Here is a 16,891-nt window from a genome sequence, read left to right as displayed (position 1 = left end):
TCTTACCATCAAAGTGTGTATTTTTGTCAACATTTTTTCACCAGAATTTACATAATGTTAATGTGTAAAAAGCAACCCCCCCCCCCCCCCCCCCCCAATGTTCTCTGCTGCTCCAGCCCCTGAAACTCAGATGAGGCCCAGCCCACATGTTGAAAAGCACTTCTCTCGACAGCCATTCCCGCGGTCAAAAATGTGATGAGTTGAGAGGGCTGACCATTGTTTGTACCATTGAGGAAGTGGAGGAAAGTTCCCAGACCTCAGACATCTGTACCCTCTCCACCTCTGCACACCTCACAGCACACAGATAATCATTAAAGGGAAGTAATTTGAAAGCAAAGTTCATAGGTGGAGTCACATGAGCTCTGGCGCTTAGAAAATATGGTTCACTGTCAAGTCACTCCCAGTCTTGTCTTACTGGTCCGCTCATACAGCCTGTCGGTGTCGTTCTAATCCCTGGTTGTCCTTTCCTGTTTGGCAGTCGTAGCACAGTTCACAGTGGAGAAATGGAGACCATATTTGATGCTCTTGGCTTGGAGTGGATAGATGCAAGAAGTGTTTTGTTATTTTTCATTATTTTCTTGCTGCTGGCTGATTATTTGAAATACAGACGCCCGACAAACTTCCCTCCTGGACCCTGGGCTTTCCCTCTGATTGGTGACCTCCTTCGAATCCAACCGACCAGACTCCACCTGCAGTTCGCAGAAGTATTATTGTTTTTGTAATTCATTCTTTATTATATTTTTAGATATTCGGTTTCATTCAAATACATTGAGCGCACTTGGTATGTGTGTGTCTATATCTATCTACAAGCACGGATGATATATTGTCGCGAGATAAATGTAAACATGGAAACTTGTGCAACCTTGCAAACAGTTCAGTCATCCCTCCAGGAACACTGGAAATAATTAACTCAATGGGGTGTTGCTAGACTTGAAAACTGTAGTCACTTTAACTGTAATCACCGTAATTAACTCGTTATTACATGTCTGTTGTTTATATAACTTTTTTTTTAAAGCACCTGAAGGGTCAGAAACAAAAATAAAAATGTTAACAGATGTTCTTTGTTTACTACAGTTTTTTTTAAATTGCTTGGAGGTAATCACTTTGTGTTCTTAGTCCTCAGTAGTGGGTTATTTAATGTCTTTGGGTGGTTGACAAGCAGATGAATAATTAGAATCATTCTCACAAAGTTTTGGGTTTCTTTTTGTAAAATACGTTTGTGAAGGAAAATATGACATATATATATATACACATCATATTTATTAGTTTTAGTGCTCTTCATTTAGACTGATCACTAAACCACCCAGTCTGCACACTAGTGGTGCATCCCAAAATATAAAATATAAATGTTTTCCAGATAATTTATTACATCAGTGAACAGTGTGATATCCATATATTTAAGATTTAAGTTTTATTGTTGTTTTTTTAATCGGATAAGTCATGAAAATCAAAAATACAGACTATTTCATACGATGTATTTAACTGACATCTTTTGGCATCCCAAAGTGCTTGCATGTTACAGTCACACATTGGCATCCTTCCTCCCACACCAGTGGCTATCGCTGCCATGCACCAGGGCAAACGCAAAATCCTATGAATATTTTTGCTCTTTTACAATTGTTAAAGGGAAGCTCATGCTTAGTACTAATGTCTCATGCATTTGCCCCAATAAAAGTCGTTGTATATGCAATTTGGTGTACTGGTTTGGTGTTGAAATGTAGTTGTTTTGAGACACACCTCCAGGCATTTCCCATTACATCCTTTTGTCTGAGTATTATTTATTCTGAGTAGGGTCTCAATGAGTGGGGGCCTACACGTCATGACATATTCTAATCACGTTGAAGTGATTGACATGGAAAAAATGTGGTCAAAAATGTGGTTTGGATGTTCTTGAGTTCAACTTTACCCTTTACTGACAGTTTGCTCAACTTTCTGCTGACACCTCTCAACCAGCTGTCAATCACGTAGGGCAGTCAAAGAGCACCTCGGCTTCAAATGTCAAACAAGTGAAAAGTCCTCCATGTCAAATCCAAGCATAGAACAAAAAACACAAACTGTGGTTGTAATTATTTGTCTAAATCTATGTCTATGTTTTGTTTTTGTTTTTTATTGCCAATGTTGTGCGATTACACCAATCGGCTGTCTGTGTTCAGTTTGCACAGAAATACGGGAACATTTTCAGCCTTCGTCTCTTTGGTGGAAGGATCGTGATAATCAATGGTTTCGATCTGGTGAAGGAGGCCTTAAACTCAGAAGACTTCATAGATCGCCCCTCCATACCATTGTTTGAGGCAGTGTTTTCAAATGAAGGTGGTGTTTTGTTTTGTTTTTTCTTTTTTGTTTGACAGTAGTTATTGGTTGGAGTTCCTTCAGTAAAACGACATAATTTGCCCCAAACCTCTGGCCTAATGCTGTGTGGTTCTTTCCAAAAGGGCTCGTGATGTCAAATGGTTATTTGTGGAAGCGGCAGAGAAGATTTGCTCTTCACACACTCAGAAACTTTGGTCTGGGCAAGAAGTCAATGGAGCAGTTCATCCAGCAGGAGAGCCAGTACCTCGCAGAGATTGTTGCAGATCAGCAAGGCAAGCAAGCAAGCAAGCAAGCAAGCAAACAAACAAACAAACAACACAACTGTTGTTTTTTATTTCCCTCTTCGTCTCAACTCTGGAAAACATGAACTTGTGTGAATAGCTTTGTCATGTTTTCCTCTTCCTCCCACAGGCAAGCCCTTCGTTGTACAGCCCCTGCTGGGCAGGGCAGTATCCAACATCATCTGCTGTTTGGTGTTTGGGAATCGATTTGAGTACACGGACACTAATCACCAGTCAGTTCTTCAGAAATTCAATGATGCAATACGCATACAGGAAGGTTTCGCGGTACAGGTGAGCCGAGTTTTTTTTTGTTTTTTGTTTTTTAATTTACTACATTGCTACAACCATTATTAGCTTTTATGTGCAGCACTTCATTTTATTTTTACATTGCATATTAATTTTTGTTTAAATTTTTTTTGTTGACGTTTTACTACGACTGCTTAGAAAAGCCAGGTGACCATGCATTTCTGTTTCGCTCAAACTTATTAGATCAGAAATTGTAAATTAGTTGCTGATCAGGTTTTATGTAGTTATATTTACTGTTGAATGGAACGCTTCATCCTGGTCTCGCATTAAAAGATTTTCAAGAATTTAATGTGAATACTACAACATTTTAGATGTAATTGTGTGCGTGACTGCCGGTCACTGCCGACTAGTATCTCATCATTACTGCCACTACTACGTAAGTTCAAGTAGCAATAACTTCATCATTGTGTGTCTGGGAGAGAATAATAAGTAAATATAATAATAATAAAGTACCAGTAATAAATTAAGCGTATCAACAAAGTACCAGTGATGGTGAAACAGCATCAATAAAGTCGATTTGATAATGGAAAAGTATAATTAAAGTATCAGTAGCACTCCAGGTGATGGTGTTGTGTCATGGAGACGAGGTGCAGCTTCCAGGCAGCTGATCAGAGAACAGCTGCAAGAGGGAGAAAGCATTTTTTTGGTGTCTTTTTCACCAAAACCCCATCTGCCATTCTATTTTAATTGTATTTTTTATATGTGTGTTTTCTGTGATTACCATGCGGTTATTGTTACTACTATTATTACTATAGAAGAAAAATAATCAAAGTGGTAGTTACCAAATATGGACACTTGAACAGGAGATTTTTCATTATAATGAAATAGCATTTCATGACTGTGAGAGGATTTGGTAATGGTTGTCCTCGTTTGTAGGCCTACAACACATTCCCATGGCTGATGAAGTGGCTGCCTGGACCTCATCATACGGTAATCACTATGATAAAGGAGATTGCTGATTTTATAGAAATCAAGGTCAAAGAACACCAGAAAGACATCGACCCCTCATCACCCAGGGACTACATTGACTCCTTCCTCATTGAGATGGGCGACGTGAGTAATTACATGGGTCTACATTATGTTTGTTTATTTGTTATGTATTACATATGAAATGTATCACTATTATTTGCTTCTGCAGAAGGAGGACATGGAGTCAGGGTTTTATCTCCAGAACTTATCCGCTTGTACCCTTGACCTGTTTGGTGCTGGAACTGAAACTACTACCACTACTTTAAACTGGGGGCTGCTGTACATGATCAACTATCCACACATACAAAGTAAATGTAGATTAATGAGTTTCAGGACACCGTCTAGATGATTTGGCTCTCTGCAGATTTCTAATGTTTTCTGTTTTCCCTGTGAACAGGGAAGGTCCAGGCTGAGATCGATGCTGTGATCGGCTCGTCCAGACAGCCTGCTGTGACTGACAGAGACCACATGCCCTACACTAATGCAGTCATTCATGAAACTCAGAGGATGGCCAACATCGTCCCTTTCAATTTGGTTCACATGGCCAGCAAGAACACCACACTGGGCAACTACGCAATTCCCAAGGTAAACGGCATACAGGCAACATTCCAGAAAATGAGTGTACAATGTCGATTGCAAAAACTTTGGGGCACAAATGTAAATAATAAGAAAATACCAATAATTTGGAATTCCCTTTCACCCATATTTTATTCCACTTAGAATAAAAATGTGATTTTACCACATAATCATTTTCAATGTTGACGGTGGCAACACTGCCAGCAACAGGTGCAACAAAACATTGAAAAGGTATATAATGCAACCAAATCCAAAACAATAGTGGGCGAATTCCACAACTAGTTGGGATAAGTGTCAACGTGGCATTAACGCAACTGGAAATAAAATTTGCTATCACAGAGGAACACCAATCAATCAGTGACAGTATCTAACAGTTGTGGTATTATTTCAGAAAACTCTTCCTCAATGAAACATTGCAAAGCCTTTGAAGATCAGACAAGATCAGAACTGCATTTAGGTGATCTTTGCAGTGAAGACACTGCAAGAAAATGAGCATCAAACTGTACCAAATATGTGATCACAGTGTGCTGTGCAACCCATGCGCAATCAAGTTTCTATCCATCTGTGTGATGGACAGGAAACCTGTAAAGACCCTGAATCAGATTAAAAGGTTCAAAGGATGGATGGATGGATACATAGAAAATAAATATTCCAAATCAACCCTTTTAACACAACTTATCTCGCCAGGGCACCATGGTGATGCCGACACTACATTCAGTGTTAAATGATAAGGACAAGTGGGAAACCCCAGAATCCTTCAACCCTCAGCACTTTGTGGATGAAGACGGGATATTCTGGAAGAGAGAGGCCTTCCTTCCTTTCTCTGCAGGTCGGTTCGTTGTTTGGATTCGGCTGATAACTGTTTTTACTGTTTTTCCAGCGTAACTGCAAATAGGTCACACAACACTGAAACATCAGTTTGTTGTTGTCTTGTTTGAAAATGGTTTGTCTCCCACCAAGTCGCCAATTTTAATTGAATGTCAGACCTCATAACGCTTTTCATGTTTTAGGATAAAAAGCTGTCGGGATCAATAGCATGATGTAGTTTTAACCTGTTGTAGCTGCTGTGACACAGTTTTGCACTCAAATGTTACCATCGCCCTTTTTTTTTTCCTTTGTAAAACCTTAATTCAGTTGAAAAAATACCTGAAATTATTGATATTTTTATCGACCTTTCATCTCTGTTTACTGATTAAGATGTTTTCCTATCAGAAACATAACAGTTGTTTTTCTTGTGTGAAAGCAACCCACTTTTGTCGTGGAAAAACACATATTTAATGAAGCCGTCATATCTCAAACAGTGTATTTTTTTCTGCTTCCAGGTAAACGTGTGTGTCTTGGGGAACAGCTGGCCAGGATGGAGTTATTCCTGTTTTTCACCTCCCTTCTTCAGAGGTTTTCATTCTCAGCTGTTCCTGGAGAAAAAGTCACCCTAGACTACACGTTGGGAGGCATCCGCGCTCCCAAATCTTACCGCCTCTGTGCCGTGCAGCGTTAAATTGCCAACAATGAAATGATGCATACTTGATGCTGTCCTTTAATGCACCAAACTTGTCTGCTATATTGTTCTGCTCTTGTTGTAAATGACACTGGATTTAGGTTTTTTGTTCTCCATTTGCTAATAGGGCATTTCTGGATGTCCTCACATGCACACACACATTAAAAACTATTTGTAAAAAAAATTGTATAAACATTAAAAAATGTTTATACTATTTTTTTTTTTAATTATGTCTTGATCTTTTATGCTTTTATTCTCTGTAAGGTGACCTTGGGTGACTTGAAAGGTACTGCCAAATAAAATGTATTATTATTATTATTATTATTTTTGCTATAATAATAAACAACACATATTTTAATATTATCAAATATGCAGTTGTAATTAAAAATCAAAAGGAAACCCATTTCTGAAGTGTTTTGCCTTTCAAAGTGTCCAGCTTTGTACACTCTTAATGTCTGTCAATTACTCATTTTACATCCAATGATTTGCATCATATTTTGTTGTCTTATAGCATCAATCAGCAGTGGTTGTCAAACTATTTAGTTTGACGTACAAAACAATAAATTGCTGCCAAACCTTTAGTTTTTGTTTCATACTGTTTTCATACTCCCAACATCTGTAAAAGCATTCAAATGAAAAAGCAATAAAACCTCATACTGGATAAGATTGTTGTGCAATTGTTGCCGTTTTTCATTCCAAACTCCTCTTCCAGTTCTCAGAATGGTCTTTCAGTGAAAGCTTCTTTGCCAACTCTCATGGCCTCGCCTTATAAACAGATCTGAGGAGTGGCTCATATCTGGATGGAAAGGGAGGGGAGAAGCCCAAACAATGTTATATAACTGCTGGCCTCATGCGACTTACACAGTGCAAAACAAGCATGGAATTTGAACTCATTCTTCTGGCTGGTCGACTGCCAGCACTTGTTTAAAGTTCACACAAAGGTCTCATTTACGTACTGTAGATCTTAGTCTCACTGGGTACATTCGTATTGGTTACTTTTTCCATTGCTGCAAATTCATTCAATCATCAGAAGTAAAAAACAAAAACAAAAAAACAAATGAGGTCGAGTCACCCCAAACTGAGTAGTTTTAATTTCCCCCCCTTGGACTGTTCTTAAAATGAGCAACCTAAAATTAAACTGAGATTAGTGAACAAATACATTTAAAAAAAAAAAACAACAACAACAACAAATATACATAAATACAAATTAAAATGTAGGCTACCATAACACATGCCACACCCAAACAAAATTCAAACAAGACAAAAACAAAAATCTAAAGTAGAACTAAAAGGAATATAATAACTACACAATATACAAATCACAACTATACATATAAAACAGTGCCAAATAGATGAAGTAATACAAATATAAACTGTTGACTAAAATTAAGACAACATGATAAAATAAAAGATTACATATAGTTTCAGGTTCTCTCTATTCTCAAAGGGATTTTTTTAAACCATGTCCACAAACCATTGTTTATCAAAGACGTGCTCTCGGCAGTATGTAGCAGCTCACTCAGGCGTTTCACAAACAAGTTCACAGGACAATCTGTATCTGTAAGAATCAGCAACGAATCTGGCTTCTGTACAAGGAGGTGAAGGTAAGTTGATCACGCACATCTTGGACAATATGTCGACGCAACATTGTTTGTAGATTAACACACTACAATAAAGTTTAGATTTTAATTAGACTACAGTCATTCACATTCACATATCAAATCATTCTCTATGAGTTCCAGCCGTCTAATCTTATAGTTGATAAGGTCTCCCTTGAACCCTGTCCTGAGTGAAATTAAAAAAATAAAATAAAAGATAAGCTGCCCTCCTATTGGCTGTTGTGTGTTATATGGCCTCTGTGCCAGTTTTGGGTGTTAATATTTAACAGTTCCATCGATTTGAACTGTTACATGATTAATGTGGGGCAAGAGTTTTGTTCTCGATAAGCTTCCAGATCAACTGTGACTTCATGAAATCATAGTGACATGTTACAAAAGTCAGTGTTGAATCATTGGTAATAATTTGAAGAATCCTTCAAATAGATCGAGGCACTCAGAGCAAAACGTTACACAATGAAATTAAGAAATTTAATGAATGCTGAATCACTGTTAATTTGAAGAATACTCCAAATAGTTAAATGCCTTTGTTTGAAGTCCTTTATTATACACAACAACTATACACAATATAATGTGCAGTGAAACGCTTTAAGTAATAATAATGGATAAAATAATTCAAATTCAGAACAAATTAAGAAAACATAGAGCTTGTTCTGACCCTTTTTCATACCGTAACTTTCAAGCCAGTGTTAACTTAGTTTGAATAGTGCATTCATAAAGCACATTACAGCAATCTTGCCTTTTTTTTTTATTGAGAGAGGTGATGGAAACGATAGTTCTTTTAAACAGCTAGTTAACAGAGAGCACTTTTTAAGACTCTTTTATTTACATACATGTAAACAAAAACAAGTAGATGCTTGATCAGCCCATTTTTAGAAAATGAATGTGTTTTTGGGGCTGGTTTACTTGATCTGCCATTTATTCTGAGTTTAGTGAAAACTAAAGTCAACCTCAGGTAAGTTTTCTCCAACACATTAATCCATCTTTCAAAGCATTTTAGAATTGTGCCTCAAATAAACTGTATGGTCATTTATGCTGAGCATATCTAAACATTTATAAACATTACCAAACAAATACACAAAAAAGCCTAAACACATTTCTGTTTGTGTGCATTTAAAAATAACTATAATGGAGAAAGTTGAACGAGGCCTGAACCTGACTCCCGACCAACTGGTGCACCTCTTTAATCTCCATTAAATCGTTGTGTTGATTTGCACTTTTACTCCCAAAATCCGATTTTATTTTAAAATAATGAAATTGTTACTTTTATTTTGAAAAAACAACAACACAACCGCATGATACAGGGATTGATGCGCTCTTATTCTGAACGCCAGCGTTGTGCGTTTCATATCCTGGTGTTCGATTAAAGGACCCTTATTATACTAAATCGACTTATCGTGATCTAGTTGCTGCCGAGGCCGTAACGTCGCCTTGTCTCATGGCTGAAGGTGCAGGGACGCTCTTCGGTGCTCTCGGCTTGGAGTGGATCGAGGGAAGGAGCATTCTACTGTTTCTCTGCGTCTTCCTGCTGCTGGCGGATGTTTTGAAGCACAGAGCGCCGAGAAACTTCCCCCCCGGCCCCTGGGCTCTGCCTCTGATCGGAGACCTGCACCGCATAAAGCCGGGAAGGATCCACCTGCAGCTCGCCGAGGTAACAGACACAACCGGGAACATGCTGCTGTTTCAACATTAATCTGGTTTACACAGCTGGTTAATTATTATTATTATTATTATAATATTGATTGGCAATATACAGAGGTCATGTTTTTTTTTACACAGAATTAATGAATAATATATATTGTATACAGCGTGTGTGTGTGTGTGTGTGTGTGTACTGTTCACGCATCAATATGCTATCATTGGCATAAACTTTTGTACTTTTAATTTGAACCATCTTGTAAGTCTTTTATGTTGTTCACATTAAATTTAAAATGACTTTAGATTTAATAAAGGTGTGTTTGAATAAAACAACTGGTGTTTTACCTTTTAGATTGATTGATTGATTCAGTTGATTGGATTTAAAGAGTTCTAATGTGTAAATTGTAACAAATTGTCGACTTAAAATATGAGCATGCACATAAATATCAATAAACTATCATTTGATTTACACCCACAGAGAAATATTAGCCACCATTTATTTATTTATGTAATGTTTTCTTTAAAGTCAGAGGACCAAGAACCCCCCCCCCCCCACACACACACACACACACACACACACACACACACAGACACACAGTGAGATTTTCTTATTATTAAACTTCCTAAAAAAAATATTTTGAACTATTGAGACACTCCAAAGTAATACTAATGCACTGGTTTGCGTCAATTATTTTAACGCAGTTTAATACAATGTTAACGTACTAACAGAAGGAAATGCAAGACAAAAATGAAAGAAATAGCTTTAAAAAAAAAATCTAATTAAGTAAAACTGAACTAAAATATCTGTTAAAAAGAAGGATGAATAAACTACATAAAATTAAGATTTTGGAAGATTAAATACTAAGTAACTAACTATTGTAGAAGCCTTTTTTGAATTCCAGTTTTGTAGTTATTTCATATTCATGCTGTGTTGTCATTACTTTGATGTGTTAGTTTCTGTAGTTTGTTTTTCTTTGGCCCCAATAGGTTTGTCACCTTGAACTGAACCGCAACATGTGCTGTCTGTGCTCAGTTAGCAGAGAAGTACGGGAACATTTTCAGCCTCCGTCTCTTTGGCGGGAGGGTCGTGGTCCTTCATGACCTCAAGCTGGTGAAAGAAGCCCTGGTCCAGCAAGGAGAAAGCTTCGCAGATCGACCAACCATCCCATTGTTTGAGGATTTAGCTGGAAATAATGGTAAAGTTTGTTACGTTTAGTGTCAAGAAGTTCGTGGGGTTTCTTGTAAGCACTTAACTGACACAATCATGGTTTCATGTTTAAGGGTGTCACACAAATGAACAGAGGCGGCTGGCCACTAGAGGGCGCCAGGGTTCTGGATTTTTCTCTCACGAAGAACTCCCAAGAGCTTTATATTTCAAGTTGAGGCACAATTTGAAAATGCTTTGAAGGATGAATTGATGTGTTGTTTGAAAATATACCTGATATACCTTTAGTTTTTACAAAAATGAAAATTTCCCCCTCCACCTTTTACCTTTCACCATGTGTTTAAAAGTACTATAGTTTTCATCGCTTAAGGCCTCTTTTTATCAAAAAAAAAAAAAAAAAGCCAAGATTGTTGTAATGTGATTTATCACCAGCCACCATTGTCAATAAACCCCACTTGTCTGTTGGTGAACAGTGTTTTTTGTTGTTTCTGACAGGTCTCGTGCTGTCAAATGGTCACCAGTGGCGGCAGCAGAGAAGATTTGCTCTCCATACGCTCAGAAACTTTGGTCTGGGAAAGAAGACATTGGAGCTGTCCATCCAGCAGGAGTGCCGATACCTCGCGGAGGTGTTTGCAGATCAACAAGGCAAAAAAAATAAATATCACACATTACGCCAACTCTCACGATGAATTCTTTTTGTGTTTATTATGAGGCACATATATGGCATTTGTCTATCGCCTTGTATTTTGGCTTTAATTTTCCAACTCTTTAAATAGAACAAGAAACATGTTGAACAACCGTCATTGTTGGTACATCATTTATTTCTGTTGATTTGCAACAGACTTTTATCAAACATTTTTGTTTAATATAATTCACATTTCTATTCTTATTTCACAGGCAAACCTTTCAGTGCACAGTTAGTGCTGACCAACGCCGTGTCCAACATCATCTGCTGTTTGGTGTTTGGGAACCGATTTGAGTACACAGACGAGCAGTACCAGAATATTCTTCACAATATGACCGAGGTGATGTACTTGCAGGGAGGTGCGTGGGCACAGGTGAGGTTTTATTTCTATTTTTTTTCACAATAGAATAGAATTCTAGTCAAGTCATTGTTTCAGAAACAAATCCACCTACTTAGTAAGCATGGCACGCAATCTGAACCTTCTCAGGTAATCCAACCCTACTTTAACTGGGTGACCTTCGTCTGTATGGAGGCCTCATTATTGATTTGTGATTGGATCTCTAAACTGATATTTTAGCAGTCTTCTTAGTTTGTCACCTCCTCCACTCCTGGTTTTCATAACGTTGGGTTTGTCTGACTGCGCGACATGTCACTCCACTGATTCAGAGGCGATAAACACTTAATAATATTTTCTTCTTGCAGGATGATTGTTTATCAATATATTTCAATTAAAATAAAAAAGAAATACAAAGTCTCGAGTGTCAAGTGATCTGATAAATGACTTTATTCCCCTGCAGATGTACAACACTATGCCCTGGTTGATGAAGTGGCTGCCTGGACCTCATCAGAAGATATTCACTCTGATACGGAAGCTCAATAACTTCGTAGAAGTCAGGATTAAAGAGCACAAAGAAAACCTCGACCCCTTGTCACCAAGAGACTACATTGACGCCTTCCTTATAGAAATGGACCGGGTGAGTCATGTGGTTAATCTCTGTTACGTTTATTCTTTTGTAATCTCTAATTAACTGTGATAACGTGTGCCTGCCTCCGCCTTCTTCTTCCTCCCTGATCAGACGGACGACAAAGAGTCGGGTTTTGAAATTGGCAATTTGTGTTCTTGTGTCCTGGACCTGTTTGGTGCTGGAACGGAGACCACGGCCACCACGTTAAACTGGGGGCTGCTGTACATGGTCTACCATCCTGACATACAAAGTGAGCTTTGGAGTATTTAACATCAGACTGTTAAGCAGCCGGACAAAACATTTTTCTTTTCAACTGTGTTTTTGTTTTTTCTATTTAGGACTACTTAAGTTGATGTGGTAGTGTCTATAAGTATTTCATTACACAACTAACTTGAAAAGTGCAGTTCTAAGCATTTGCCTTGGAAAAGTAGAGCTCGGCCTCGTCGAACATGTTTTTATCTTTCATCCTGTGATTTTTTCAGTGCAGCGAACGTGGGTTTAGATGTGGTCGCGGAATAAACGACATCAAAGCATGAAATGTTTCAGAAAGTGCGTACTTGTGTGCTTGCCGTGAGTGTTCAAAAGACACGGTCTGTTTATTTTATAACACACAGCCTGTAGAACTGGAGCACACTACAATATTCTTCACTTTCAAATTTTTTGGGGCTGTAAAACAAATCATTGAGATCAAGCCGACCTCCACAGTCGACCGTGATATTTCTTATGTTTACATACAGATCTTTACTGCAACTGTGTTCACAGACATAGTTCTTTTTGTAAGTATTCCTGAGCCCATGCATACTCCCACCCATGTCTATTGAAAGCTGTGGCTTTCCTGTTGTTGTGAATGATAGGAAATAGTGTGTGAGGTGTTCAAAGTCCTCTACATAGTTTACCCTACATAGTTTACCATAGTTTTCACTGTGCACAGAAAAAGTCCAGGCTGAGATCGACGCTGTGGTCGGTTCATCCAGACCACCTGACGTGACTGACAGAGAAAACCTGCCTTTCACTGACGCGGTCATACACGAGGTGCAGAGGATGGCGAATATCCTTCCTCTCAACGTGATTCACGTGACGAATAGAGACACAACGCTGGATACGTACACAATTCCAAAGGTAAGATTCAGAAGGCTGATGTGGAGAAAGTACTCATGATCTTCACCCGAGTAAAAGTCAGCCGACGTTTCACGCTGCAGGTCTTGATGGGGTTCGGGTTATTCAAGATCCTTTTCTGGCGGCTGATTTGCTTGAGTGATTATTCACTTTATAAACCCGAGCTCTATCAGACTGCCGTGTGAACGTGATCAAACCCGACGCTTTCCGGCTCCCAGAGCGCAGAAGATGACGTGAAGCACCCTAATTTTACGCATGGCACGCCGGTCAGCACCAGGGTTGCCAGATGTGACTCGCTGTTTCCAGCCGAAACAACGTGCAGGAATCATGTTAAAACCGTAAAACTATTAAATGTGTAATATAGAAGCCACTATAAACACACAAATCCACGAAATAGCCAAAGTTAAAAGCTAAGAGAATTTGGCTCCCCAATTAGGGGATACCGACCATATCTGGAAACACGGGTCATCACATGTCAATCCATTTTCAAGTAGCCGTTAAATACGAGCCGACAAAATGATGAGGGAAAGAAGAATGAGAATGACGAGAGAAAAAACAGCAGAGAGGAGCTGCTCCCTAGTAGAGAAATATCCGAATTGGTAGAACATTTGAACGAGGCCTGAGTGCGGTGTGGAAGAAAAAAAAACCGGAGTTGGAGCTTTCACAGGTCGGATATGGGTCAACTGTGAGCAAACAAAACCTGAAATGGGTGAATGAAGTCTGTCAGCGAAACTCTGTTAAAAGTGGAAGTACTGATATCGCTCACAATGAAAAGTAAAGCAAAGAACTAACATGTACTGAGTTCCCAAAGTAAAAATGGTCGTCGATCTTAAAAGCTAAAAAAAAAAAAATGATGTGTTTGTTTACATCACTGATTTCTGCCACACTTGTAAAAATCCAGCATAAAAACCTATAAATATTGATAAACGATAACTCAAAGTATTTTCTTGTTTTTAGTGTAATACCTTTGCATATATTATCAAAATGTTCCAATTTACTGCACTAAAAAAAAAAAATAATACAATCTGAACTCGGACCTGCCGCCTTAATATTCTGCAACTTTCTACGTTGGTATTTTCGCAAACTGGGTTTTATGCTCTTGTGATTTCACTCTCAAAAGAAGACGAATGAAGAAGTTGTTTAGTTGTAAATGTTAATTAAAATACACCAATAAGGTTTATTCATAAAAATCAGTTATCATGTGGTATATAGTGAAATAACTACCCCGAGGGACTTTGTGCACTTTACCAATATTCTATTTGAAGTTTCTAATGATATTAAAGATCCTCCTCCTCCTCCAGACCTTGCATTGGAAACCATAGTGAATGTAATTAACCTGAAAAATCATAATAGTTCTATATTTTTTTTTTGTATTTTAGCAATTCTGATTAACTTGTTGAATGTTATGGAATATCTTTGAAAATATTTCTAAAGGCTGTTATCATTGATTGAGGCACATATGTTGAACAAATTGAGTACCTGAGATTTATAGGCAATTTACCTTCATAGCGTCTCGGTCTTATCTCTGCAGGGTACAATGGTTATGCCCATACTGAACTCAATCCTACAGAACGACTCATTGTGGGAAACTGCACACTCCTTCAACCCTCAACACTTTCTGGATGACGACGGTAAATTCATGAAGAGAGTGGCATTCCTCCCGTTTTCTACAGGTGAGTCACTGGATAAAGACCTGAAATGCTCAGACTTGTGCCATTTTAGTTGAGATGTTCAAAAATACCAAATGAGAAATACAATATCTTCAGCTCATATGACATGTATTATCATCCAAAATATGCTTTAAACTTAAGTAATTTCTGTAACATTTCATGCGTTATTATACGAGTTGGTTGGGATTCATTTGTCTTTATTAAGGCCTGATTTTTCTCTGTTGAAAGAAACTTTCCCATCGTGTGCGTAAAACTGAATAGGAATTATTGGTTCTGTTTTGTTTGTGTTTCCAGGTAAGCGAATGTGTCTTGGGGAACCGCTGGCCAAGATGGAGTTGTTCCTCTTCTTCACCTCCCTCCTTCAGAGGTTTACTTTCTCTTCCCCTCCTGGAGAGGAGCCCAGTCTGGAGTTTACTTTGGGAGTCACCCGCTGTCCCAAACCATACCGTCTGTGTGCACGACCCCGTTAGATCTCTCCATATCCTGAACTGAACACACCCGTTTCCTGCACCAACAAGTCACTACATGAATCCAGTCACAAAGGCCACCTTTCTGCATGTTTTGGATCAGGATTGAACACCTCTGTTGTGTCAGATCAGTCTTCTATCTACCATTCTATGATTTTCCTTGAGCCTGAGTAAACGTTCGGGAAACAAATTCTGAAAGTATTTGATGATTTTAGGGCTTGAACCCGCATCCTAGATTTATGATTTATTAATTTGATCACTATGAAGTAATGTCTTGCACCAAACCTGTTCGTGGTTACAACCAGCTAAACATTGTCAGAGCACACCAGTGTTTAGTTGCCAAGAGCTGGAGCCATTTTGTTTTGTTCCCTAATCCTCCAGCTTGGGTTTGAGTGACTCAGTCCGCCATTTTATGAGGCAATCTCATCTCATTTCCATGCAACAACAGCCTCATGCATGTTTTTTGGAGGGATTAGATCAGCTCGCTCTGACGACCTCAGAAAAGATACACCTCATTAGATTGTTGCCTGGTTGTGGAGCACAGTTTGAAGTATTGAAAGCAGACTATTTTACACACTGAGGAGTCTTATTCTCATTCTTCTTTTTTTCTGTTGACTGATGTGCAAATCCTGGAAACATTTCAAGAATTGTAGATTGACAACACAGTCCAACACTGGCAGCATGGACTAGAGTGTATATTCACTCTGGTACAGAAGCTATTTCACTTGATAAAATTCAGGAGTGAGGAGCACAGAAAAAAGAAAAAGAAAAACACCCTTGACATCTCACCAATAAAATACCTTACTGTCAGTTTTCTCATAGTAAAAGTGAGTGAGACCATGTTCTCTTTTCAGTACCTCATCTCTCACTGATCTCGGTGGCCGAAGAGGGGGGTGTCTCTTACACTTTGAATTTCTGCTTGATAGACCTGATTGGAACAGGAAGTGAAACTACTCTACCACCATGTTACACAGGGGTCTCCTAGCTGTGTCACTCTGATTTACTATCCAAGTTAAGTGTGTGACTAATATTCACCATGTCTGTGTCTCCCGTCAATAAGATGTGTCAGGGGTCTCTCACAGGTCAATACTGTAGTGGGGATTGATTCGTGTGAGTTTAGAGGTGATTTCCCCGTCTGTCACTTCGCTCAGACTCACATCGCTCCTTGTGTTTAGCACGTACACATCTGGTCCAGGTTGAGATAGTTGGTTGAAGTGACAGCACTGATGACAAAATTTGCCACGAGTCTGTAAACAATGAGATTGAGAGAGTTTGGAAGTTATGATGCCAAAAGTAAAAAAAAAATGTACATGTGAAGAGGAGTTTTCCCATATGAGCATTTCTCCCACCGGGTCAAGTCCATTTTCTGTCCATTTGTTTTTCCGTTAAATTATTGCATAAACAATTGTTGTCAGGGGTATTTTTGTTGACACCATGAACCAGCCTACACAGAACACCCTCCTTCCATTAGGATATGTTGTAAAGTAGGACACTCCTTACTCACGGTTTTTCTACTTTTTATCAGTTTGTTTTTAATATTTGTCAGAAAATCACAATGAATTGCAGTTCTCTCATACAACTTTATATACAAATTGACAGAAACACTATGTACTCAAGCAAACTATGAGA

The 16,891-nt window shown here is 38.5% G+C and overlaps 1 protein-coding gene across 1 annotated transcript; it reads left to right on the top strand.

The window, feature by feature from the left end:
• Positions 1-503: 503 nt before the first annotated feature.
• LOC308137534 (uncharacterized protein) lies at positions 504-15,265 on the top strand (the record flags this gene model as incomplete). The annotated part of the gene is made up of 18 exons (XM_080506287.1): positions 504-704; positions 2,154-2,310; positions 2,433-2,582; positions 2,722-2,882; positions 3,774-3,950; positions 4,036-4,174; positions 4,264-4,451; positions 5,130-5,271; positions 5,765-5,923; positions 8,963-9,207; positions 10,228-10,390; positions 10,855-11,004; positions 11,257-11,417; positions 11,842-12,018; positions 12,121-12,259; positions 12,941-13,128; positions 14,657-14,798; positions 15,090-15,265. 18 exons carry the CDS (start codon positions 504-506, stop codon positions 15,263-15,265), a joined length of 3,015 nt encoding a protein of 1,004 aa, XP_080362413.1.
• Between the last annotated feature and the right edge of the window lie 1,626 nt (positions 15,266-16,891).

Source organism: Blennius ocellaris, assembly GCF_963422515.1.
Source record: "Blennius ocellaris genome assembly, chromosome: 12".
Taxonomy (NCBI): domain Eukaryota; kingdom Metazoa; phylum Chordata; class Actinopteri; order Blenniiformes; family Blenniidae; genus Blennius; species Blennius ocellaris.
This window is presented reverse-complemented; position numbering and strand designations above follow the sequence as displayed.